General features: G+C 49.1%; 1 protein-coding gene and 1 pseudogene across 1 annotated transcript; both read right to left on the reverse strand.

Moving 5' to 3' along the window:
- Positions 1 to 8,258: 8,258 nt before the first annotated feature.
- LOC123941204 lies at positions 8,259 to 10,253 on the reverse strand (annotated as a pseudogene).
- Positions 10,254 to 12,898: 2,645 nt separating this feature from the next.
- Positions 12,899 to 24,741, reverse strand: GSDMC (gasdermin C). Its single transcript, XM_046004268.1, has 11 exons — positions 24,528 to 24,741; positions 23,478 to 23,661; positions 21,519 to 21,639; positions 18,662 to 18,773; positions 17,368 to 17,439; positions 16,718 to 16,750; positions 16,140 to 16,166; positions 14,916 to 15,108; positions 14,500 to 14,597; positions 13,951 to 14,024; positions 12,899 to 13,267 (listed from the first exon to the last, which is right to left on the reverse strand). The coding sequence occupies exons 1-11, from the start codon at positions 24,739 to 24,741 to the stop codon at positions 12,899 to 12,901; spliced, it is 1,497 nt and encodes a 498-aa protein (XP_045860224.1).
- Between the last annotated feature and the right edge of the window lie 923 nt (positions 24,742 to 25,664).

Below are 25,664 nucleotides of genomic sequence, written 5' to 3' on the forward strand. Positions count from 1 at the left end.
TCTCCACATTTGCAAGTAGCCCGGGCCCCTCTGCCTGTGCTCCCAGAGGGAGAGTCCTGTCTCTGCTTCTCCTGTGCCTCCGGCCTCTGCTTACCCCAGCAGTCCTCTTTATCACCAGCTGCAGCACCCTGTAGGCCAGGACAGTGCCCCAGGGGATGGTCACCGTCTTCTCTTTGGCCATGTGGCTCTGACCCTGCAGCTAGGAAGGAGGCAGGGAGAACAGGACCTCAAGTCCGCACGGGATTTGAGGACCTGCAGGAAGGGATCTACAGGGCAGACAGGAGCAGGGGACAGGGAGAGACAGGAGGAGGGACTGCATGGATCTCTCGTGATGACCAGTGTAGGGACCTGAAAGGTTAGAGGGGAGAGGAAGATCCAGAAGCAGGGGATGGGCAGACACTCAGGCAGTAAGAACAAAATATGTTGCACACAAGATACTTCCAGAAAAAAAAACCCCGAGGCATTCTGGGGTCAAAGCAATACACCCTGGCATGGTAAAAGCTCTAAAAAGTCCCACAATAAAGAAACGGTTTTCACTTAGTGTTGTTAAGCACTGTCCAGAGTTTGGGGTGCCAACTTTGGGAGACGCTGAGCTGGGGTCATGAGGCCCGGCCGCTAGATCCCCTCCAAGTGCTGAGTCACCCCCTCTCACTCGGAGGTGGAGACTGCAGCACAGCTGGGGCAAGCCCTGGGGCTCGTGAATGGGAGCTGGGACTCGTGACATGGTGCCAGTGGTGTCACTGCTGTCCCCCAACTCCCACAGGGAAAAATGCAGGTTAAGAGCACCAGGAAGATGGGCGCCTGGGTGGCTCAGTTGGTTAAGTGGCCCGACTCTTGATTTTGGCTCAGGTCTTGATCTCTGCGTCCTGGGATCAAGTCCTTCGTTGGGCTCTGTGCTCCGCGTGGAGTCTCCTTGTCCCCCTGCCCCCCCCCCGCCCCCCACTCCTGTGCATGCAGGCACACGCTTGCTCTCTCAATAAGTAAGATCTGAAAGAAAAAAAGGCAATAGTAAGAGAATACCTCCCTTCCCCTGACACTTGGCTGGTCTGCATAAAGACCGTGAATCCAGCTTCCCCGCAGTCACATGTGGCCACGTGGCCACGTTCAGGCCAGTGGGATGCCAGTGGATGGAGGTGGTGTGTGCAAGTCCTATTCTCCCTTCTGCCGGCTGCAGTGTGGACATGGTAGATGGCGTTAGAGCAGCCATCTCGGACCAGAAAGTGGCAGAGTGACAGAATAGAAAGAGCTAGGTCTCTCGTCACTACGATCTGCTGCTGCGGAGCCACTGCCTTAGGCTTCTAGTCGGACTTTCACCTAAGAGAGAAATCCTTTTCTTGTTTAGAGCTGCCGTCATTTCAGGTTTTCTGTCACTGACTACTCGGGTGAATGTCTGTCCTTGTTTTCCCATGGAAAGTCCCCTGTCCCAGGAAAGTCCTTGCTGAGGCAAGCTGGGAAGGTTGGTAAGCCTACACTGACCCCAGTCCCGTGACCCACCTGGAGTCCCACACAGTAACAAATCAACAGCAAGTACGGAATCCCAAGGTGGTTCCCTGCTCCCTGGCTACTCCCACCCTCCCCTGCTATTGTCTCCTGTCTTTCCCACAACTGGCAAGTGGAAGGAGGATGTGCATTTTAATATCTCATTAACATCTCATATAACCCTCCACTAGAAGGCCAGCCATCTGCTGTGTTCAGAGGTGGCCTTGGAGTGTAACTGGTTTGATTCCACCCATGGATGTTGGAACCAGGTAGCCCCCGTCTCGATTTTGGCCCCAGAACTTGCCTGCTATGTGCTCCTGAGCAAGAAGCTTAACCTGTTCCCTCCCTCCGTCCCTCCCTTCCTTCCTTCCTTCCTTTTGGGAGAGAGAGACAATCTTGAGCAGGCTCCTCCCTCAGCATGGAGCCCGATGAGGGGCTCCATCTCACAACCCTGAGATCGTGACCTGAGCCAAAATCAAGAGTTGGATGCTTAACCAACAGAGCCACCCAGATGCCCCTTAACCTCTGAGCTCCAGGTTCGGCACCCGGAAAACCCGACGTATAGTACCCACCTTATAGAATCATCAGGAGGGATGGATGAGAAAAATTGATAGAGAACGTCTTGTGGTGTGTTCTAGCTTCTAAGCAGTATTCAGCAGTGGGAGCTGGAGATTGGTAGGTGACCCGTACTCACCTGCATTCCTGTGGGGCTGAGTCACACTTAATTTCTGGGAGACAAGAGTCCCAGAGCCCCAGGATACTAGTGTGGGTCACACTTCCTGCATCACCATGGGCACCTGAGACCCACAGGCACTAAATGACCTAAGAACTGAGCTGGTGAGCAGATGTGGGACACGGAAGGCACGTGGAAGGAAATGGAGTGTCCCTGCAGCCGTGTCTTCAGCACCTTCCCCACGCTGCTGCCTGATCTCCCTTGGTTCTGCAGCCCAACCTCCGGGGTGAGAACTGGCAAACTCAGAGGGTCAGGTGACTTGCCCGAGGCCACACAGCTACCCAGGGGCAGGGCTGGAATTGGTACCCAGGCGTGCCCGGTTCCAAAGCTGATGCAAACCCCCTGTGCAGTGACGCCAGTGCTGGCAGCAGACAGAATCACCCGAGGGAGTTAGATACCAGCCAGTACGGCCCATCCTACACCCCTGAAAACAGAACCGGGCGGGGCAGTGTTGGGTATTTTCAAATAAAAACCAAAACAGCTTTCCAGGTGACTCTAACGTGTCCTCAGAGCTGAGAACCATGACACAAGCTCCCAGGAATCCCATTCTTCTTTAGATGGGGCAGTTTTCTAGTGGGACAGGCAGCCCTTTGGCAAGAGTGAGGCTGGGTGCCAGCATCCCCAGCACCCCTGAATGTGCAGCCCTAGGGCACACCCTGCACCTTTAACTGGCCCGGCCTAAGCAAAGCCAGCTGTCCTGCTCCCTCTGCGTCGCTGAGGCTCAGAAGCATGGTGTCGTGCATGGTCTCCACACCCTCTGTCACCACATACAGGCTCTGCTTCTCCTTCTGGCGTTGCAGCTTCTTGAGGAAGGAGAGCTTTGGGATCCTCAGTTTTCCGTAAGGGTGTGTAGGGGTGGGGCAGGAGAAGAGGCAGAGCTGGGAGGCGGGGGGTGGCCTCTGCCTGGGCTCCCGGGACCAGGCCTCCCCTGGTGTGACTGGCCTGGACTTAGAGACTGCTTGTTTAAGGTTCGTGGAGTGGCCGGAAAAGGAGAGAACCTGAGGGGAGCGTGACATGTGTCTTCTGGGAAGTATAAAATGTCCAGAGCAGAAGCCACCCTGTGGCTTTCTACTAGCTGAATTGGACAAAAGGCTTATGTTTGTTTGGCCCATGAGGTTTTCAGAATTTTTGAGATAATATTAAAATTGGTAGGTTTCATATAAAAATCCCAGTTTCTAGCTTCTCTGAAGAAATGGTGCCACCGAGCTGCCAGTCCTGCCTAGCAACAGCCCCGGAAGCTGCTGCTCAGCTCGAGGGAGGCTTGTGTCCACAGTTTGCCGTAGTCTTCAACACTCTCTATTGCCTCACACTCAGCAGCTACCATGTTTCTGGTTTTTTGTTTTGTTTTTTTTCTATCTCGGTTGAAATCTCTGACTTAAAATAAGCCCTTCTCACCACCCACTCCCTTGTCCCTGGGCCCCTGGGCCCTCTGCTAATGGTGGACCTTCCCAACCCAACCAACTCTTCAGAGGGGCTTCATCGAAGGCCTCAAACTGGCTGGAGCCTTGGGCTTTTCTCTCCTCCCACTGATCCCTATTGCAGCCTGGCCCTGTCATGGCTGCTGCCACCATCTCCGGGTCTGGATGGACTGGCCACGGTTCAGCCAGGTGGGAAGAGAGGTCCAGGCTGGAGCCAGGCGGTGAGGGGGACAGGTTTGAGTGTGGCTAAGGCCTCAGCACTGGGGTCCAGTTCGGCCTCCACCACTTACTGGCCAGGTGCGACCCCGAGCAAGCCACTTAACTCCTAGAGCCTCAGTTGCCCCATCTAAAAAAGGGGAGGGGAGGGTGACGGGTCTTCCCCCAAGGGTGGTTGTGAGGATTAACTGAGGAACTGACAACATGGGTCTCTGGCACACAGCAAGCCCTTGACCTGTGTTAAACCATTATTATTGTTTAAAGTTATCATTACTTACCATGCAGCTGGGGACAGCAGGAAGAAAAAATGGGTTCATCCTTCTTCTGCATGGAAGATGGGGGTCCATGGGGGTCCATGGCATACTGCAGGCCAGGCAGACCAGTGGTCTGTGTGTCTGGGCAGAGGCTGTCTACTTTCTCACCCACATGAATCTGTCTTTTTTTGCAACACTCAGCTACCCACGGGCCCCACCTGAAAGTACCTGGGATGGGGGAGCTGGGCTCCAGCACATCCATGAGGGAGAAGTCTGTAGGGATGAAGGGGGTGTCCCAAGGCCAGGGGTGACATCTGTGCTTCTTCCTCACCGGGCAGAAGGGGAGCAGGTGTGGGCCGCTGTTCAGACTGTCAGCAGGTACCAGCTCCTTTCTCCTGTCCAGTTCTCTGACCACAGTCCTAGCATCCCTTGCAAACAGGAAGGACATGTTCCTGGAGGGGCGAAAGGTCAGGTGTCCTACAGAGCCGAAGGGACCTTGGTGAAGTCTCTCAGCTGAACTGAATTTCTAGCAGAAGCGTGAGGAGTGGGGAGCCCTGAGCAGACTTCTCCCAGGTGCTTCTGATGCAGGGCTGGGTTCCAAAGTCAGCAGGTAGGTGGAAATCACAGGTGGCCAAAACCACCCTGGAAATACCGCCCTGTAAATCACTCCCCTCCTGCCAGCATGGGGCCTGGAGAAACTCCAAGGCCAAGAACTTCCTTCTCAGTTTTAGAACAGGTGTTCCCTTGGAACACCTCTAGTCCTTGGTTTGCTCAGCTGTAAAGCAGAAATTTATTCATATTTATGTAAAATATAGACGGTTACTATCTATGATAGCATAGTATCCTCTATTGGGCTGCTACGAGGACCAACTAGTTGATGTTGGCATATGTTGATAAGCTGTTACCCTTTGTGTTCTGGCCTTGCTTGCTTTTCTGAGGTGGTGGGTGCCCAGGTGGGTGGGAAGAGGGAGAGGAGATGCGGTGGCATGAGAAGGGACACTGCAAGCCAATGCATGTGTTTTAGGATGAGCACTCACAGCCCAGTGGAAAGGGGAGACTGCAGGAGCTTATGACTACAGTCCAGGGGAGTGTGCCCCGGGCTCCAGTGGGATGTGGGCTGCCAGGGGCCGGCCTTGACTGCAGCCCCAGGGAAAAGAGGCAGGTGAGGGGCCAGTTTCTCCACTAGGCACGGTGCCCAGGACTCACACTACTTTTAGGGCCCACGAAAATGTTTTAATTTACTTTAAAATCAGAAGAAAGAAATAAGCTTTTAGATCTAAGAGAGTGTCTTAATTATAGTGTTAATGCATTCGTCTTTTTGCCAGTAGTCTTTTTTTCCTTTTTTTCTCCAACTTAAAGTGAAAGAGAAACTTCTGTGTTGTTGGGAATGGGCCAACACAGCCTTAAATGACAATAGTTGCTATTTTTATGGAGGAAGCCCCCCCCCCACCTCCCCGCAAAAGGGGCTGCGGCCTAGGGAAGCGGGGCCCGCTCAGGCCTGCAGGGGGCGCCAGAGACGCGTCTGCGCGAGCGTGGAGCGGGGCCGTTGCGGGGCTGTGACAGATGGGGCTGGCTAAGGTGATGACCAGGATGACCTTGCGGGGACCGCCTGGGGGCAGCGCCAGCTTGGAGTCGGGGAGGGAAGTAGACGTTCTCCAGAGGAGGTGGGGGCCAGAGAAGGACGAGCGGGGAGCATCGGGGAGCAGGAGGAAGGGATGGGGTTGAGGAGTGGCGGGCCTGGCGCGGGTCTGCCCTCCTGCCTGCGGCCCCCTGCCCGCCTCCCAGTCCCGCCACCCCTCCAGGACCCGGTGTCCCGGGCCTGCCCACACCCATCTGAGGCCCGGGGCGGCTGCTTGTAGGATGGTGGCTGGATGGTTCTGGACTGTAGACTGTGCCCTGCGCAGGAAGCCTTTGGAACCTGCGCACTACAGGGTTTCCAGCCCTGCCCAGGGGTCCTGGTCCCCCGCCCTCTCCAGTCCTGACCCTGACCCATGGGTGATCCTCCAACTTTCAGTGAGGGCGTGTGGACTTACATTAATACTTATGCTTTGTGTTCTTTTGTTTTTTATTTTAATTATTTTTATTAACATATAATGCATTATTTGCCCCAGGGGTATAGGTCTGTGGATCATCAGGTTTACACACTTCACAGCACTCACCATAGCCCATACCCTCCCCAGTGTCCATCACCAGCCACCTCATCCCCCCCCCCCCACCCCAGCAACCCTCAGTTTGTTTTGTGAGACTGAGAGTCTCTTATGATTTTTCTCCCTCCAGATCCTATCTTGTTTCATTTTTTCCTTCCCTACCCCTTGAACCCCCTAGCCTGCCCTCAGATTCCTTGTATCAGGGAGATCTTATGATAATTGTCTTTCTCTGATTGACTTATTGAAACTGATCTGATCCTGCCCCCTCTTTCATGCCCCCCACCCTTCCTCCGTTCTTCTTCCCAGAAACGATCACTTGTTTTGGTAATTACCTCCCTTATTTCTTGTTTAAAGGGCATTCTTGAGATATAATTCACAAGCCATACAGTTCACCCCTTGAAAGTGTCATTGGCTTTAGTATGTGCAGCCATGACCGCAGCCCGTTTTAGAACCTTTTCATTACTCCTCCCGCTAACCACTGATGAACTCTGGATTTGCCTGTTCTAGATATTTCATAGGAACAGGATAATATAATATGTGGCCTTTTGTGTCTCACATCTCTTAATAATAAGCTTGCTCAGTTGTGGCATTGTCCATGGACTTACACCAGGGGAGATGAGGGTTTCGGGTCCCCTTGGCTCTACACCACAGCACAGGTCCCATCAAATTGTGACTATGTAAACGCTACTTAGCTTTAATAAACCATAATTATTTTTCCTTTCCTGTAGGATTTTTGTTTTGTTTCTCATTGTCACTTTTTATTTTTCCTTCAATTTTCTATGTATCTAATTAAATCCAAAATTCCTTAAATCTTGTATTTAATATCCCAGGTTCAAGGTATTTTATCAATTTTCTCTTCCTGGAGAAATCTCCCCCAGAGCCTTCCTATCTGCTCAGATGGGCACCACTTGTCCTTTGTGCCCCCTCCAGCCCCACTGTCACCCTGGGAATCCCCCTGTCTCTATTCTACACTAAATCTTTTCCCCGTAGCCAGTATCTTCCTCCTGGGTCTCTCTCATTTTGTTGTATCACATCCTCTCAGTTGAGCCACTAACCAACCAACTGAGCCACTCAGGCGCCCCCTTAAAGTTATGCTTATGTCTGGTCTTTTGTAGATAACATTTATTCTTCTCCCTGGGTTTTTACTTTGTCCTGCATGTTCTGAAACATCACGCAAATGTGTTTTGATATGGTGTCATTTTCATCCATTTGTGTCCGGTATGTGATGGGTTCTTTAAATCTGGAAACTCATATTCTGGTTATGGGATATTTTATTGAATTATTTTGTTGATAATTTCCTCTCCACTTGTGTGTGTGTGTGTTCCCTTTTTGAGAACTTGTTTTGTCCAGCTGTTAGGCTTCCTAAACTGCTCTTCCTTTTTTTTCTCTTTCTTATTTTTCATCTTATGACTTTTTACTTTACCTGTTGGGAAAGCTCCTCAACTTTACCTTCTGATCCTTCTATTGAGTTTTTATTATAATAGTTTAATTTTTTTTTAATAAAAAAACTAAAGTTTAATAGACATTGAAGTGGTAACAACCACTTGTAGTCTACATTGAAAAGTAATTTTATTTTATTTTTTTAAAGAAGTCATTTATTTATTTGAGGTTGTGGGGAGAGCACGAGAGCACAAGAGCAGAAGCAGGGGTAGTGGCTGAGGGAGAGAGAGAAGCAGGCCCCCGCTGGTCAGGGAGCCCATCAGTGGGACCCTGGGATCTTGACTTGAGCTGAAGGCAGACCCTCAACGGACTGAGCCACCCAGGCATCCCAAAAGTGATTTTAATCATATCTAAAACAAATGAAAATCAACAAATTCTATTAAGAAATAATAAAAATGATAAACATTTAATAACACCTAAAATGTAGATAAGACCCCAAACAAAAGTATTAAAATGGCCTTGAAATTTTTTCCCAATTCATCTCATAAAATGGATTTCTAAATATCTCTTATCCTTTGGTTTGGTGTTTTGTCTGCTATCAACTAGGCATTAGTACAGTAGAAAATCACTTCTATATTCTTTGCAAATGGTTGGCATTATCATGTAATCGCCTATCTTTGCTCAGATTAAATTTCACTCCGCATGTTCCACATGTATGCAGAGGAGCGTCTGTGTCCTGTTCCAGCTGTTCCTGTTTGGGCATATCGGAAAGCAGACCTGGCATGCAGCCCCGCCAGCAGTTAAATGAGAAATCATGTGCCGGACGGGGTCATGTTTTCTGAGGTTTCCTTGATCACAGGTGGACCAGACATGCCTTATGGTCTCATGTGCTTTCCACGTGTCCAACAAACAGACTGTTTTAACTTCGTATGGACAGTATAGTGTTCTCTTGAGTGACACCGCTGATAAAATCCTTTTCCACGTGGATTACAAAAACGCTTTCATCTGTGGTCTCATTTTCTTCCACGATGGCACCTTAAAACACATCCTGGTCTAGGCAGCGAGGCATATGTTCAAGCACTAGATTTTCAGTTTCAGAACACTGGCCACAATTAGGATGTTGACAAGGACAGGCAGAATGTTTAAATAACTGCTTTTTTGGGATACTGTTTATCTGGAAATGATTGTCTCTAAAATCATCCAACATTTTCACGAACACACCTCTTCTGACCACTCGTGAGGACTCTCCCATGTGCATCTTCTCCTCTGTATTTCCTAACCCTGTTCCTTGTCAGATTGTGGGGTTCTCCACATCATTGCGCCGGATCCTGAAGCTGCCTGCCCTTAACGAGGATCTGTCCACATTCCCCCACACACAGATATTTTCAGTGTGTTTGGCTGAGGAACAAGATGACAGGTCCTTGGTTACTGTGAGTGCGCACAGCTCACAGGATGCCTGGGCTTCCATCAGCATTTATCGACATCCACCGTTTCAGACCTTTCCTACCACTTTTCTTAATAGTGGTACCTTCAGCGTAGTGTCTGTGAAATGGCTTTGCAGGCTCCTCTAACTCATCATTGTTGGTGGATTCATTACCGTCTTTATCAGTAACTTTAATAGTGTTAAAGTCTTCCGGTTCGGCTGTAGGAGCATCTTCAGGCCTGTCTCGGTTAGGATTCTTTCCCTCTCTGCAGCTCTGCTTTTTCTCCGCTGGCTGGTTTAGACTCCTCTGTGCCCTCTTTCTGCTCCTGAAGGTTGCAGTGGAATCAGCAGCAGCCTGGCTGGTGTCTCCTCCATATTCATCTGTCTGTGTGCAAAATGTTTTAGAATATGCCTTTTCACCACATTTGGCTTGGGTAGTACCATTTTTATCTACTATTTTGTGGTAGGATCTTGTGTTTTGGTGTGAATGTCTGTTAATGCAGTTTAGCCCATGCTCATCTCGAAATTATTTTTAGAGCTAAAGCCAGATCCCCGACTATCACACCTAAAACTCCGTCCAAAGTGCCCTGACATGGGATCTTTTGGACTAGATAATTTGGACGTTGAACGTTTTCTTACATATATCAGAGAGTGGTTTGGGAAAATTGCCTAACTGTAAAGACTTCATCAGGCTCTCGATCGCGTGGTGTATTTACTGTTGGACTTGGCTCTGCACACCACCTGTTGGCTTCACTGCCATTTCTAGCCACTGTGCCTTACCCCAAAATAACCATTTTTGCTCTTCTGTTTGCCAGAAGCAGAAGGCGAACATTTTGAACTAGAACAGTCTGCATCCTGTATGTCTTCTAAGCAGTCGGGGACGTTGTACAGCTGTAGGTAGGTCATCGCCACTTTAACCTGCTCAAAACTGGAGGGAGCGGTCATAGTTTTCCCTAAATACATGAATTGCAAGATGAGATCAGAACACTCAGCACTAATTTTTATGTTGCTGAGATTCAGTTGTGCAGTCCTGTGCTGATGGTTCAAGAAAAACATTCTGAAAGGGGAGCTACAGGCAGCCAGAATGGCTTTATGGGCTTGAAAGTGAACATCATAGATTGCAGCGCAGCAATCACGGAGCAAACCCCACTCTGTTTGGTGGTTTAGCTGCTGGAGGATGGAGCTTTGGGGGGGCTTTGCCATCATCTGTTAATGTTAATTAGAGACCTGCTGCTGCAGGAATGGAGCTGAGGAGGTTTTAAGGAGTTGAAGGCAAATCAGCCACAGGAAAGGCGCGCGGAGGCGAGGGGGCCCCTGAGGGCATATCCTCCATATGACGTTGGATAATAGTTTTCTTTTCCAAGACCTCTTTTTTTGTTCTCTCAGGGTTCCTTTTAATTTTTTTTCCCTTTTTATTAATTTTTTCAGCGTAACAGTATTCATTCTTTTTGCACAACACCCAGTGCTCCATGCAAAACGTGCCCCCCCATCACCCACCACCTGTTCCCCCAACCTCCCACCCCTGACCCTTCAAAACCCTCAGGTTGTTTTTCAGAGTCCATAGTCTCTTATGGTTCGCCTCCCCTCCCCAATGTCCATAGCCCGCTCCCCCTCTCCCAATCCCACCTCCCCCCAGCAACCCCCAGTTTGTTTTGTGAGATTAAAAGTCATTTATGGTTTGTCTCCCTCCCAATCCCATCTTGTTTCATTTATTCTTCTCCTATCCCCCTACCCCCCCATGTTGCTTCTCCATGTCCTCATATCAGGGAGATCATATGATAGTTGTCTTTCTCTGATTGACTTATTTCACTAAGCATGATACGCTCTAGTTCCATCCACGTCGTCGCAAATGGCAAGATTTCATTTCTTTTGATGGCTGCATAGTATTCCATTGTGTATATATACCACATCTTCTTGATCCATTCATCTGTTGATGGACATCTAGGTTCTTTCCATAGTCTGGCTATTGTAGACATTGCTGCTATAAACATTCGGGTACACGTGCCCCTTCGGATCACTATGTTTGTATCTTTAGGGTAAATACCCAGTAGTGCAATTGCTGGGTCATAGGGTAGTTCTATTTTCAACATTTTGAGGAACCTCCATGCTGTTTTCCAGAGTGGTTGGACCAGCTTGCATTCCCACCAACAGTGGAGGAGGGTTCCCCTTTCTCCACATCCTCTCCAGCATCTGTCATTTCCTGACTTGTTAATTTTAGCCATTCTGACTGGTGTGAGGTGATATCTCATTGTGGTTTTGATTTGTATTTCCCTGATGCCGAGTGACGTGGAGCACTTTTTCATGTGTCTGTTGGCCATCTGGATGTCTTCTTTGCAGAAATGTCTGTTCATGTCCTCTGCCCATTTCTTGATTGGATTGTTTGTTCTTTGGGTGTTGAGTTTGCTAAGTTCCTTATAGATTTTGGATACTAGCCCTTTATCTGATATGTCGTTTGCAAATATCTTCTCCCATTCTGTCAGCTGTCTTTTGGTTTTGTTAACTGTTTCCTTTGCTGTGCAAAAGCTTTTGATCTTGATGAATGGAAAAATGTTCCATGCTCCTGGATTGGAAGAATAAATATTGTGAAAATGTCTATGCTACCTAAAGCAATCTACACATTTAATGCAATCCCTATCAAAATACCATCCATTTTTTTCAAAGAAATGGAACAAATAATCCTAAAATTTATATGGAACCAGAAAAGACCTCGAATAGCCAAAGGAATATTGAAGAACAAAGCCAAAGTTGGTGGCATCACAATTCCGGACTTCAAGCTCTATTACAAAGCTGTCATCATCAAGACAGCATGGTACTGGCACAAAAACAGACACATAGACCAGTGGAACAGAATAGAGAGCCCAGAAATCGACCCTCAACTCTATGGTCAACTAATCTTCGACAAAGCAGGAAAGAATGTCCAATGGAAAAAAGACAGCCTCTTCAATAAATGGTGCTGGGAAAATTGGACAGCCACATGCAGAAAAATGAAATTGGACCACTTCCTTACACCACACACGAAAATAGACTCCAAATGGATGAAGGACCTCAATGTGAGAAAGGAATCCATCAAAATCCTTGAGGAGAACGCAGGCAGCAACCTCTTCGACCTCAGCCGCAGCAACATCTTCCTAGGAACAACGGCAAAGGCAAGGGAAGCAAGGGCGAAAATGAACTATTGGGATTTCATCAAGATCAAAAGCTTTTGCACACCTTTTAATTTTTTTAATGATTTTATTTATTTATTTGACAGAAGAGAGACAGCAAGAGAGGGAACACAAGCAGGAGGAGTAGGAGAGGGAGAAGCAGGCCCCCGTCTGTTGAGTAGGGAGCCTGATGCGGGGCTTGATCGCAGGACAATGAGATCGTGACCTGAGCTGAAGGCAGACGCTTAACGACTGAGCTATCCAGACGTCCCTCAGTGTTCCCTTTAAAATAGCTGAAAAGCATAATTTTGGAAAAGTACATGTTCATACATGTGTGCAACGTGTCCAATACATAATGATCAATATGCAGGTATGATTGGGGGGTGATTATTTTTTGAAGCAATTCTGGATGTTTCAAGAAATGTTTCAAGAAAAAAAAAACCTCTTGTTTTTGACATTTTACTACCTCTTCCTTGTCACATATCTATCTATCCCTTCATTAATCACCTTATTTTTTGATGCATTTCATAGTAAGTTACAGATACCAGTACATTTCATCCCAAACAATTCATACTGTTACTAGAGTTCAGTATTTGTTTACATTGTTTTGGAGTAACATTAATATACAGAAAAATGCTCATATCTTTAGATACTATTTGATGAGCTTTGACAATTGCATGAATCTTTATCCAGATATCTGTCACTTCAGAACGTTCCCTCAGGTGTGCTGATCCCTGGCTCCATGCTACCCGGAACGCCAGAAGTGGTGGCCCTTGGGCCCCTGAGCTCATCAGGAATGCTCCCAGCATAGACTGGGGCAGGGCCAGGCCTCTCCGGACTGACTGCCAGCCGCTGCAGCAGGGAGAGGGTCCCATACAGGGCAGACAGGGGTTGCTTGGCTTCCATATCCCAAGTTGAGCTGGGGCTGTTCAGCTCCATATTCAGGCCACACTCCTGCAGCAGGCCATAGGTGATGGCCAAATTCTCATCCTGGAGTGTGGCAAGGAGCTCGGGTTTGAGGGTGAAGGGGATATCCTCGAAGTATTTGAAGTTAGGCTCCAGGATGCTCCTTACCTAGAATAAATGGTATCTGATGTTACAGGTCAGCATTTAAGGTTGGAAAGAGAAAATTTGTCCCCAAGAGGGTCATGCAGGGTAACTGAAAACGATAAGAGTTTTGGAGTCAAGGGGACCAGGAGTCATGTCCTGGTCAAGACCTGTGATCAGTGTGATTGTGGACACATTCCTGGAAGACGTTGAGCATCGGTTCCTCATCTGCTAAATGGTTACACTAATGTTTCCCATGTGGAATAGTGGCATCTGGATTTAGATGTGTGTGCGTGTGCATACGCGTGTGCAGTGTGTGTGTATGGGTATGCATATGTCTGCACCGCATACGTACTTACATGTAGGTATGAGGAGAGAGAAGGAGAGACCAATCCCCCAGTGGTAACTGTGTTAATAAAGCAGGGATATGACTCCAAGCCCTTGAGTTCCCAAACCTGGGTTCCTACATGGCTATTTTAGAACTGGGGGCCCCTCTGCAGGGGTTGCCATGGAAATGGAGACCCTCCTAAAGTAGCCTCATAGCCACTGGGCCTGTTCCCTAGAGGCAGTTGTGTCCAGGGATTTCCCCCAGAGCAGGATCCTGTCTCCCTTCCTGGCAGAAACCTCCATCATCTCTTTTTCCTCAGAGTCATTCTTAACTCCAGTTTTTTCACGCTCTTCCCTGGACGTTGCCCCTGGGGATTTCTCACCAGCTCCTGCTGCTGGAGCAGGATCCTCTTCTTCATGGACTGGGCCAGCAGATCATGTTGGGTGTCACTCAGCACTGGGATTGGGAAGATTTGGGGAAAGAGTGATGAAAAGTCATATTTTCCTCTCCCCGCTGTGAACTAGGAGACCCAATGAGAGGGGGAACTCTGAGGCAGAGGAGTAATCCATTGGACTTGAAGGTCAAGTTCCCTATACTAGAAAGTCCCCCTCTGCTCTTGGGATGGTCTTCGGGATGCTACATGACATGATCCAGAGAATGGGATCCCGAGGCTGGAGCCTGGAATCATCCACTCACAGTGATGGATGAACTTGGGCCGGTCACTTTCTGGACCTGAGGCTGGTTCTCTGTTCTCTGTTCACCCGGCAAATTGATCTCACTAAGCCCGCCAGACTTTGGAGAGAGGTGATATGTGAGAATGAAGATCGTGATATTTGAAGGGTTTTGGAGAAGTGGCATCTAACCCATGACTTTTATGAGGTCTGCAGGCCAAACTTGTGACTTTCGTACATGTCCCCCAGATCACTCTTACCCATTATGGCTTCAAGGAGGTAAATGATGTGAAATCTTCCCTGGATCCATAGGTCTCTTATGTCCTCTTGCATCTCATTTAGGATTTTGCCACCAAAGCTCTCCAAAGGATCCCAGGGGTTCCTATCCAGCTGTAGGAGATTGGTGTTATTGGTAATATGATACTACTACTAGTACTAGTGTTGTTAAATAATTTTGCCTGTGTCTTTTAAGGCTGTATGTGATTAACAAAGGTGGGGGAGGTCAGGGCGCTTGACCTGTGCCAGGGGATTCCTAGCAGCCTCAGTATTTGCGACTGCACTCCTTGGCCCTGTCGTGCTTGGGGCCAGTGTCCTATATCTCTCACATTCTACTCTTTCCCCTGGAATTGCTCCGTCCCTCCTCCTCCATGTGCCTTGGTAGCAGCATCTCCTAAACCTGCCCCTATTACCACTTTTGGTCAGCTCTAGGTAGCTGTACGAACCCCTCACCTCAGCTGTGAGGTCCTGCAAAGCCTCTTGGTTCCCAAGCATGTTCAGGATAGTATGGAATATAGCATCCTGAGCGTCCTGTGAGAGCAGGGACAGGGCCTCCATTTCCTGGAAAATCTCCTCCTGTAGGTGCTCAAATTCTGCCCTCAGGAATCAACAACAATGAGAATGGGTACAATTCTTTGATTAGAACATTCCTAGGATGATCAGCCCTTCCCCATCAGTAGGAGCCCTTTTTTCAACCAAAAGCGTCTCTGTGGATAGCATGTTTGAGCTCTGAATAGGTTAGAAGTAGCAGACTAGCAAACGGACCGTCTGAGCGCTATGAAATGAGAGGAGTAGAAAGCAGGGAGAAGAGATGGAGATTCTGGAAAGGGGTCATGGGAAGTGGAAGAAAATGACCAGGTGCTCATTTCTGGGACATGTCTGATATAATGTGGATTCTAATGTTGGGCTCTTAGAGATGAGGATCTTACGTGCCCTGGACTCAGTTTCTACATCTGTTAAATGGGGATGTTAAAAGGATTAAATTGAGTTTACGTATGGAAAATGCCTGGAGTAATACTGGGTGCACATGAGTTATCCTTCTTACTGTGTAATTCTACAGTTTTAACCAAAGAACTGGGGTGCCTGAGTGGCTCGGTCAGTTGGGCATCTGCCTTTGGCTCAGGTCATGATCTCAGCATCCTGGGGTTGAGCCCCATGTCGAGCTTCCCGCTCAGCGGTGATTCTGTGTTCTTGCTCTTTGTCTCTGTTTCTCTTTCTCTCCCTGTGTCTCTCAAATAAAAAAATAAAAATTTTTTAAAAAAGAATTAACCAAGGAATGAATTTGGGGGCTCTCTGCTTCTGCTAGCTGACTTCAGGTGGCCTCAAGATGATCTGCTGACTGAGGGGCCAGTGGGATGGACGCTGCAGTGACACAGGCTTTTCTCTTTGGCGCACTGCTGTATCCCTCGGGCTCCGGATAATGTCCGTTGCCCGCTGAGTTCTTCATGGATGTTTGCTGCAGCATGCAGAAGTGAATAAAAGAATGAATAAGCAGATTGGACAAGAGCATCTGTTTGGAAGAAGAGCTCCGTTTTCTGAGCTGAATGGAAATGCCAATTTAGGTTCTCAGCTTTGCAGCTTCCTACTGTGGAAGCCCCTTAATTCCCTCTTAGTAGACACTCACCTTGTGGGAGGAATCTGCATTCGCTTCCTGGAAAGAGAAGCACAAGTGATCATCTCTTTTCTCATGCTTAAATTGGCTTTTGAGACACTCTGGAGGGTTCTGTCCTCTCACCGCTTCCTCTTGCCTGTCCTCTTCCTGCCCCAGTCTGGGTCCATCCCTCCAACCCCATGGCCTTCCCGCACCTTTCCTGTTCCACAAAAGCTAGGGCCAGGCACTAGGGCCTTGGTGGCAAAGGCCAGGGCAGTCTGTCCTGCTGACCGATTGTGGGCAGAATGAGATCCCCCTGCTCTCCTCCAGCAGACACAGACCTGTTAGGGGGAGGGGACTGCTTGTGAGGGTGTCTAAAAGAGACAGTACGTCCCCTGCCCAAGACTTAGCTTCTGAAGACATTCAGTTTCTCTGACCTTCTGCCCCTGACTTCCATGACCCGCTCCTGTCCATCTACTCCTGTCCTTTGCCCAGGGGCCATATCTCCCAACTCAGGTAGGGACAGCAGAGGCAATCATGGGGGATTCTGTACCAAGTGGCCACATGGAGGGCTACATTCCCACCTTCCTGCCTCAAAAACCACCACTCACCTGGTAACGGTATAAAACCTGTGAACCATCTTGCTGGAAAGAGAAACAGAAACGCTCGTTCACAAAGCCTTATTCTCCGCTTCCCTTGCTCCCTCCCCACCACTCTCCTTCCTCTTCCAGCTTTTTCCTCCTCCTCTTCCCACCCCTGCCCCTGGATTTCTGACCTCTTCCCACTACTTCAGTTGACTTGCTGCCTAGGCCCATGGAGACCCAGGCAGCCCCGCCCCCCAACCCTATCTTAGTGTTCAAAGGAGAAAGGTGGCTTTCTGGTGGCCGAGGCCTGTGCAGGTCAAAGGCAGGGGAGAGTAGGAGGCGGTGGAGGAATCTGGCTGGAAAGATTTCCCTGTGGGTCTGTGGGGGCTGAGCCCTGTGCATGGCTCTTACTAGTATCCAGAGGGGGTCAGGGCTCAGCAGGGTCTGAGTCGAGACAGAGAACTGCCCAGCTCTGGAGCTCACCTTTTAGAAAGGTTTTTGTTTGTTTGTTTTTAAGATTTTATTTATTTGAGAGAGCCGAGCAAGAGTGAGAGAGCACAAACAGGTGAGGGGCAGAGGGAGAGGGAGGAGGAGACTCCCCACTGAGCAGGGAGCCTGACGGGGGGCTGGACCCCCGGACCCTGAGATCGTGACCCAAGCTGAAGGCATATGCTTACTGTTTCCCGACTTGAACAAGAAGGCGCCCCCAGGAAAGATTTTCGGCTTGTCGTCGTCTGGGGTGAGAATATCTGGGTGGGAGGAAGTCAGGCCAGGACAGCTGAGGTTATTCCGGCTGGACTGGTTCACAGCCCGGTGCCTACAGCCTCAGACCGCCTCCTCAGGCTGGCTGTGGCAGCCCTTCTCAGTGGGGCCTGGGGACCCCTCCATCGTCCCCCACCACATCATCCCCCATGATGCTGGCTAAAACTCAGAACCCCCGACCTGACTCTGAAGAGGAGCCTGGAGCCTGCCTTTTGCACAAGCACTGTGGTTGGTCTCTGTGCTCTCTGACGTTGGAGCACTGTCTCTGTAGGTAAAGGTAATTGGCTTTGTCCCTCCTTCTCTGGTGCTCTTTTTCTTACTCTCCTGAGGTCTCCTCCCTTACCTGTTTCTGCTCCCAATCCTGCCCAGGAAGATATGGGTGATTTCATGCCCTATGTGAGAAATGTACCGAGACAAGAACAGTGAGGATACTACAGAGAATAGTGTGAGTGAGTGTGTGTGTGGGTGTGTGAGTACCTCTGTGTGTGCGCGTGTGTGTGTGTGTGTGTGTGTGCTGAGGGCATCCCGGCATCCCTGAGGAGCTGGACCCCAGCTGTACCAGGCTCACCTCTAACTGGGAGTTCAGTTTGGGAAGGGACAGGCCAAGCACTCTGATGGTTGGGCCCCCGGCACCCCCCAGTCCACCCAGCCCTGCAGCTGCTGTTTGGCACAGATGGTTGCCCCCCTGTGGAGTCGGAGCCCAGAGGGGAGGGTGCTGGGGCCCTGAGGCTAGCGAGGGAGGGAGAGGTGTAGATAAAACCCTGCCTTCTGCTCCGAGGGCATTATGTCTGCAGTTTGGTTTGGGATCCTGCTGATATCTCAGGGGCTTTGACCTGAGGCTGTGGGGAGCCTGGGGGAGCTCCCTGTGGCTCCCCAGGTGAACTGCTGAGAGTGGCTTGAGTGAGTCCTTGACTGAATAGAGACGATGGGGTTGGGGCTGCACTTAGCCCAGTGCTAAGGACACCTCTGCTCTGGGTCCCTCTTTGTTCCTTTCCATGTGGGAGACTCTCTGTATCTCCCCTGGCAGTGTTTCAGGCCGTGCCGGGAGGGGGCCATGGGTGGTGTGTGTGTGCCCCCACAGCTGGGAAATGTCCTCAGCAGTCTCCGTGAGCAGGCAGAGCCGCGAGTGGAAGCGTAAGTGTGCTGATGCTCCTTCCCCTCTCATTTCTCCCCTTCCTTCCCCAGCTGCCTCTTTCAGCCTCTGCTTACCCCAGCCATTCTCCTCAAAAAGCAGCTGCTTCCTCTTGTAGGCCAGCACGGTGCCCTTTGATAGAGTCAACATCTTCTCTGTCACTTTGTGAACCTCTCCCTGGCATTGACCCTGGGGAGAGAAAGCAGGCAGTACGGTCCCGTATGCATGTGATCTTAAAACTCAGGTACAGCTAGGAAGCTCATGCTCAGGGAACCCAGCATCTTCCTCCTCTCACTCTCCCTTGGTCCTGATTTTCAGGTCCTGCTCTTTAATCCTTCTTGGTCCAGTATTTACTTTCATATTTCTCAGGTTCATGTTTGTATTGCAGTGATTTATTGTTTTTTTTTTTTTTCAGATTTAAGTGTTCTAGTTATTTTCTCCTTTGAATGATGAAGATTTTGTTTTACTACTCTTCCCCCTTCCCCAGCCCTACACACCCTTCCCCCATCCTCCTAACATGTTCACATCCCAATATTAACTAAATATTAAAATCCATTGTTTACTCTTGGGGAAACTGCTTCTCCTCACTCCAGATCTTTCCTTTATCAGTTAATTACTTGTGTCAGTCATGTGCCCTCTCTGCCTCTTACTCAACTTCCCAGGGAATGTAGGGTTGCATTTTTGAGATCATGCATTTCTGAAGACTTCCTTCTTTTACTCTCACACTTGAGCATTATTTTGACTGGACATAGAATTCTAAGCTGTAATTTTTTGGAAAATGACTCTTGTTTTCCTTTTTTAGAGATATTCTTGATTTTCTTTTGGAAGCAAATTTCCTGATAGTTCGCACTTAGGTTTTGTGGTGTATGTGGACCCATGAAACTGGCCTCCTGTTGGTCCTTTCATCTGGAAGCACATTCCTCCGGTCCTGCCTTTCTTGTATTATTTCCTGGGGGACTGTCTGGCTGGGTCTCCGTTCTCTCTTTCTGGAACTCCTTTTATTCACATTTTGGATCTCCAGGACTAACCCTCTTAATTTTAAAATTAACATTTTCCTTTCTTTTTGCTTGCTTTTTTTTGGTGGGGGGATATTTCTTTGATTATTATATTTTTGTTTTTCTATTAAAAAAATGTAGACTTCCCGTTTCTGGTCTGGCACGTAAAGAGCTTAGACATTGTCACTCTCCTCAAATCAAGGGAAGAGCTGACAAACTTTACTAAGAATATCAGTCTGGGTTTTCCAGAGAAACAGCACCAATAGGCTCTCTGTCTATGTGTCTATGTATTTATCCGTCTAAAGGGCTTTATTGTGAGGGATCCGCTCATGCGGTTACAAGGGCTGAAAAGTCCCAAGATGTGCAGTTCCCAGGGGAACTTGTGGTATGGTTCTCATCCGAATCTAAAGGTCTGAGAACCAGGTGAGCCCATGGTGTAGCTCACAGTGTTAGTCAGTCTGACGGCAGAACAGTGTCTCAGCTGAGACACTCGGGCCGAGAGTGAACTTAGTCTTTCTCCGCCGTTTGTTTTGTGCAGACCTTCAGTGGACTGGATGAGGCCCACTCACCCTGGGGAAAATAATCTGCTTTACCAGTCCGCCCATTCAAAGCTCATCCGGAAGCCCCCCTCACAGACACCCCCGCAGTAATGCTGAACCAAGGATCATGGACCAGTCACAGTGGCAATGTAAAATGAACCATCCCGCTGAGTAGTAATTACTATATTCTAGAGACCTGATTGTTAATACATATTATAGCGACTTCTACGGAGGTGTTATATTTTAATTTTATGGATGAGGGAACCCTATCTCAGAAACAAGAATACTGTCCTCAGGCAGCCAAGTGAGTAAATGGCTTCTCCAGAATTCAGCCCTACTCTGTGAATGTCCTGGGGAATCACATATTACCTAAGAGAGTCAAGTGCAAATCAACGGCATGGGAAACGCCGAGGCAGCCGTGAACCCGGGGTGACATACAAACTGTTCGACAACGTCACAGCCCCAGAGCCCACGCTTAGACGGCACTGGTTGTGCGCAGCTGGGACGGCGGCCGGACACGGCGCTGAGCCTGTCCCTGTGCGAAGTGCCACAGGGTGTTCTGTCCCCACGAAACCCCAGTCCACCCGTCTGAACAGGTGGGGAAACGACGGGGCACTGTCCTCCCAGCCGGACGGAGTTCTGTTTCTAACTTCTTTGAACACTGGGTGGCGCCTTGCTCTCCTTTCGGGTTCATTCACAGATCTTGGAAAGTTAGTGCACATCTGTTTTGTTTTAGTTCTAAATCTCTTAAGTGAGGACAAGTTACATATGAAATATACTGCGTGTAAATGTCCATTATCACACACACACAAACTTTATATGTCCCTGAATCATGGTTCGTGTTGACTTAATATTTGATAAACTGAGGGGTTTAAACCGTTTTTTAAAACTGTAGTTACTGTAAGCTATGTACATCAGATGTGCTTGGAGATATTTAATCTCGGTCCAGAACACTTGCTCCTCAGGAGTTGCCGTGATTTAGGATATTTTAACTGCTGAGGTTTTGGTGGTCCCTTGTTTCTGCAGCCACAGAGCCCCACTTGTATGAAGTAGAACACCCATACTTTAGAGGATCCAGAATCCGTCATTTACCCAAAGCAAAATATAATCACCAATAATTAAGTCTATCTTCTATTTTATCAATATTGAATAATCTCATATATTAAGAAACTAAAATGAGGATGTTAGAATATACTCTCAGGCCAGGAGTCAGGCACGTGAGAAGTGGGAAATAATAGCCTCATTCATTCCACCCCCAAAGATGGATCCTAATAGACTGCAGAGCCCGTGGGCAGTGCGGCTGGCTGGCTGTGCTCTTAGTGTCCCCAACCACAACAGGGACAACTGTGTACCTTGACCAAAAGAGTCCAAGGGACTGAGCAACTTCCCGTAGCAGTCACACTTCTGCTGTCATGCAGCTCAGTACTCTGGGTCAGCTGCACGGTCTCTGTCACCACATAGATATTGTTCCCTCTGTCCTGGGACTTCACCAGCAGTAACAGCTTTGGATCCAGCACTTTCCTGGGGTAGGTGGAAAGAGAAAGGTCATAGTGGGAAAGGGATGCCTTCTTGGGTTATTCTAGGTTACTCTTCTAAGAACCTGGATGGGGTAGAGAGCGTTTGGAACTTGACAGGTGAGCTCTCAATGGGTAGGAAGATACCGCTTATAGGTTAGGTGGCTTAGGGCAACAGAACATCTTCTCTGTTATGTACGGTGGCGGGGGCCCCCATTCTCTGACAGGGGTATGGGTTCGATGGTAGGCATCCCATATGATGAAAGACATCTGCATTTGCCAAAATTACTTTCGTCCTATTGGGGTAGTTTATAGATTTTCAGTGGAGGGCCTCTCAGCAGAAGGAGGCTGGACGTCAGCGAGGCCAGGTGATCGAGAACAGTGCTGGGGAAGGCCCGTAGTCAAGGCCGGTTACGCACACTCATGTGGAGCAGGTGGGTAAAGTGTGATGAAGCAGGGCGGATGCTGGGTGATTCTTCATGACTAGCTCAGCTGGGCGTGGTGGGCTGACTGTCCCTAGCAGGGGGTTGTGCAGCTTGGCTTGAAAAATCTAGGATGGGGGAGATGGGGAAGGTCTGCAGTGCTGAAGACGAAGTCCATCCCCATTTCAGTTCTGAGACCCAACTCTGGTTCTACTCCAGGCCCCACTTGCCTGGTGCCCAGTAACAGCCGTGGGGAATACTGTGAGATCCTTAAATTCGCCTTTCAGTGCAGGCGGTCACTGAGCATCCAATGTGGGCTTTCCCATTGCCCTTGGAGACAAATGCAAGCTCCTTACCATGCGTCCACGGGGCGTGTCATCTGACTTCTACCTGCTTCGTCTGCTTCATTTTATACCTCGTTCATCCCCGCTGACTAAGCTTCGGCCTCCCCGGCCTCCTCTTGGTCTGGGAAACATCCAGCTCTCCCATGCTCCAGGGCCTCTAAACCCTAATTCGAACCCCTTTCCTCCTGCTCTTGCTTGCTTCTGTCATTCTTTACACCCCAGTTCAGCTGTTAGTGGCCAGAGAAACTTAAGCCAACCACCTGCAGTGTCTCTTCCCCCGTGTCCTGTTTCTTGTCTCTAGAGCTCCCGTCACCATCTGCAAGTGCCCTCGCAGCTGAATACATTAAATGCCCACTTCCCATTTACTAGAAGTAGCCTTCCACCACCACCCCCTGCCCCCGGCCCCTGTATTCAAAGGTTTCACCTCAGGCTTACTTACTTCACTTGGAGCTAGCTAAGTAAAAGGTACCTTAGAAATTGCCTCTTTCACTACTGAAATACTGAGAATTTTTTTGTTACTTCTTTTTGCGCAGCTAAAGAATCTGAGATACTCTTTTGTACCATTAACAGTCTTTGCAATTTTTTTTTTTTTTGCAAATGTTATTTAAAATAAGGGCCTTGTAAGGACCTAGGAATACAGAAATTGCCCAAGGCCCAGTGAAAGTAACTTTCAGTTTCTGAAAGGTTTGCTGTTTTATAACTTTTTGCCTACCAGTGTGTTGCCTTTGTGAACACACTAAGCTGACGTAAGAAGCTGTCCATAGCTCCTAGAGGATCATTTGATACCTGCCTTTGCCCCTATACATGCAGGTACACGGAATCCCAGGACAGAGCTGCATACTTGACTTATTAAGCGGAGAGTTTTGGATTCTTTGTCATAGGTTTAATAAATAGACACCAGATAACGAATAACGGCCAGTTGGCTGAATGAAGGAATAAACATCCGAGAAGAACAGCGTGGTCTGGGACGTCATGCTCTGCACTCTGAACCTAGCAGCAAAGCCTGCTAGGGGCTTTTTTGTGCATGAGGAGAGCCCTACGGGCCTTGTTGACCAGTTCCTTCCTTCCTGCGGCCTCACCTCTTTTGAAGGTCTTTCCATTTATGGGTCAGGATACTAACAACTTGAAACTGGAGGGAGGATCCACGGCATTCAGTAGCTTCCCTTGACACATTCACTTCTAGCCCAGCAGTCACGTTGGCAGAAGCCTTCTGCTTCTGGCCCACAGCGTCACTGAGGTGAAACGGTCCTGAGACATCCATTTCTGGGGACGGAAAAAGTGGCCTTAGATTGAGCCAAGAATTTACTCTGGAACGGAGGGAAAGTGAGTGGCGGAGTCCTGTGTTGTCCCAACCCTCCTATTTATTTACATCTGCCAGTTGAGAATCTATCACACGAATGGTTATTATTATTATTATTATTTATTTATTTATTAGAGGAAGTGGGGGCAGGGCAGAGAGAGAATCCTCAAGCAGACTCCTTGCTGATGTGGAGCCTGATATGGGGGCTCGATCTCTTGACCCTGAGATCATGACCTGAGCCAAAAATCAAGATTCGGGCATTCAACAAACTGAGCCACCCAGGTGACCCTCAATTAATGTTTAAATGTAAATTCCTGCAGAGGACAAATGTCTGAATCAGCCCAGGGGTTGGATAACAGCGATGGCACTCCAAACCCCAAGACACGGTAACATCGCGTGTGCACCGGTCGAGGGGACCCACGACATCATCTTTCCTCTGGAGCAGGCGCAACGTCCAGCCCAGGCAGAAGCACCCTGGAGCAGAAGGTGTGGAGCATATGAAGACAGGCGGATCTGAGTTTGGATTCTAGTTTTACTAGCTCCCAGGCGCATAACCGGGCACAGATTACTTCATGTTTCAACTCACCGTTGTGTAAGTGGGGATAATGTCCCTGACGTAAGAGGCTGCGGTGAGAATTAGATGAACTAGTACGTCCTTGCGTCCGGGTGTTGTAGATTCTCAAGTAACCATAGCTTCTTGCCCAGGGCCTTTTGGCAAAACCAACCCTAACACTGACCAGTGTGGGGGCCTCGGGGACCCTTGCGTGCCGCACTGCCTGTGAGCACCCGTGTTTTCCATTCCTCGGCCCCTTGCCCTTGTTGACAGTACCTGGGACTGAAGAGCCTGGCTCCAGGAAGTCCGTGAGGGTGTACTCTACCGGAACGTCAGGTGATTCCCAGAACCCTGAGCAGTTCTTCTTCTTCTGTAATATTGACAGCACTCGGTATTTGTTGGCGCTCTCCAGGGATCTCACGGGCCTCAGGTCTTCGGCTCCAATCTCTTTGACCAAGTTCTTGCTGATACGCTCAAACAGGGAGGGCATATTGCTCGGAGCAGATGGAACGGCTGTCTGAAATTCAGCTGAGAGGGGGAAGCTCTCACGGAACTTGATCCTGCTGCTTAAACAGAGAACAAACACATGAGACTAACTTAGCTCTTAGAAGAGTGACTAGATCATAACTTCCTCAACTTCGGTATTCTAAACACAGTCTAGGCTTTGGAGAAAAGTGCTACTGTGAAATTCATTGCCCTCTATGGCTAGAATAGAAAAGCCTGTATGTCTCCCCAGCCCAACCCAAGGGCACCCTAAAGGCCCAGGAAGTGCTCTATAGGATCATCAGGTCCTTTCAGAAGGACCTGAAAGAAAGTTCGGTGCTTTTTACAGATTCATGTGGTGGCAGTGTTTGTAACTGGGAAGGGAAGGCCTCCCCGAGATGTGACATTTGAACAAAGACTGGAGCTGGGACAGTGGGGAGCAGTGGACTATGCATGTGGCTCTGGGGAAGGGATTTCAGGCAGAGGAATGAGCACAGAGACCCTCCAGGAAGAAAGACCTGGTATGAGCCCAGGTGCAGGGCCTGAGAGAATCCATCAGAAAGGGCGGCAGGCGGGGGCGGGCCCTTGCTGGTCATTGTGAGGACTTAGTTTTTACCTGACGTGCGACTGGTGGCTCTTGGAGGGGGCTGAGCTCAAGAGCGACAAGTGGGACACTGCTTTGAAAAGATGCCTGTGTTTGCCTGCTGACCACAGACACAGTGGGGCAGGAAGAGCAGAAGTGGGGAGTCTCGTTAGGAGGGACGGCAGTGACCCATCACTGAGCTGATGGGGCATGGGGCCAGGGTGCTGGCCCAGGAAGCCACGAGAAGCGGTCGGGTCCTGGTCTGTGCGGAAGGTAGAGCCAACATCTACCAAGGGAGGGGTGGCGAGGTGGCCCCCAGGGCTACTCAGAGCTCTGACGCTCAGAGT

This window comes from Meles meles, chromosome 1, assembly GCF_922984935.1.
Source record: "Meles meles chromosome 1, mMelMel3.1 paternal haplotype, whole genome shotgun sequence".
In the NCBI taxonomy this organism is placed as follows: Eukaryota; Metazoa; Chordata; class Mammalia; order Carnivora; family Mustelidae; genus Meles; species Meles meles.

What these genes read in the sequence shown, in the direction of transcription:
- GSDMC (XM_046004268.1), bottom strand. Translation starts at nt 24,741, where the DNA reads ATGCCCTCCCTGTTTGAGCGTATCAGCAAGAACTTGGTCAAAGAGATT. An exon ending in AAAAGTGGTAATAGGGGCAG is followed by an intron (nt 14,598 to 14,915) that starts GTTTAGGAGATG and finishes TCCTTTGGAGAG; the next exon opens with CTTTGGTGGCAAAATCCTAA. An exon ending in TGCTCCAGCAGCAGGAGCTG is followed by an intron (nt 13,268 to 13,950) that starts GTGAGAAATCCC and finishes CATTTATTCTAG; the next exon opens with GTAAGGAGCATCCTGGAGCC.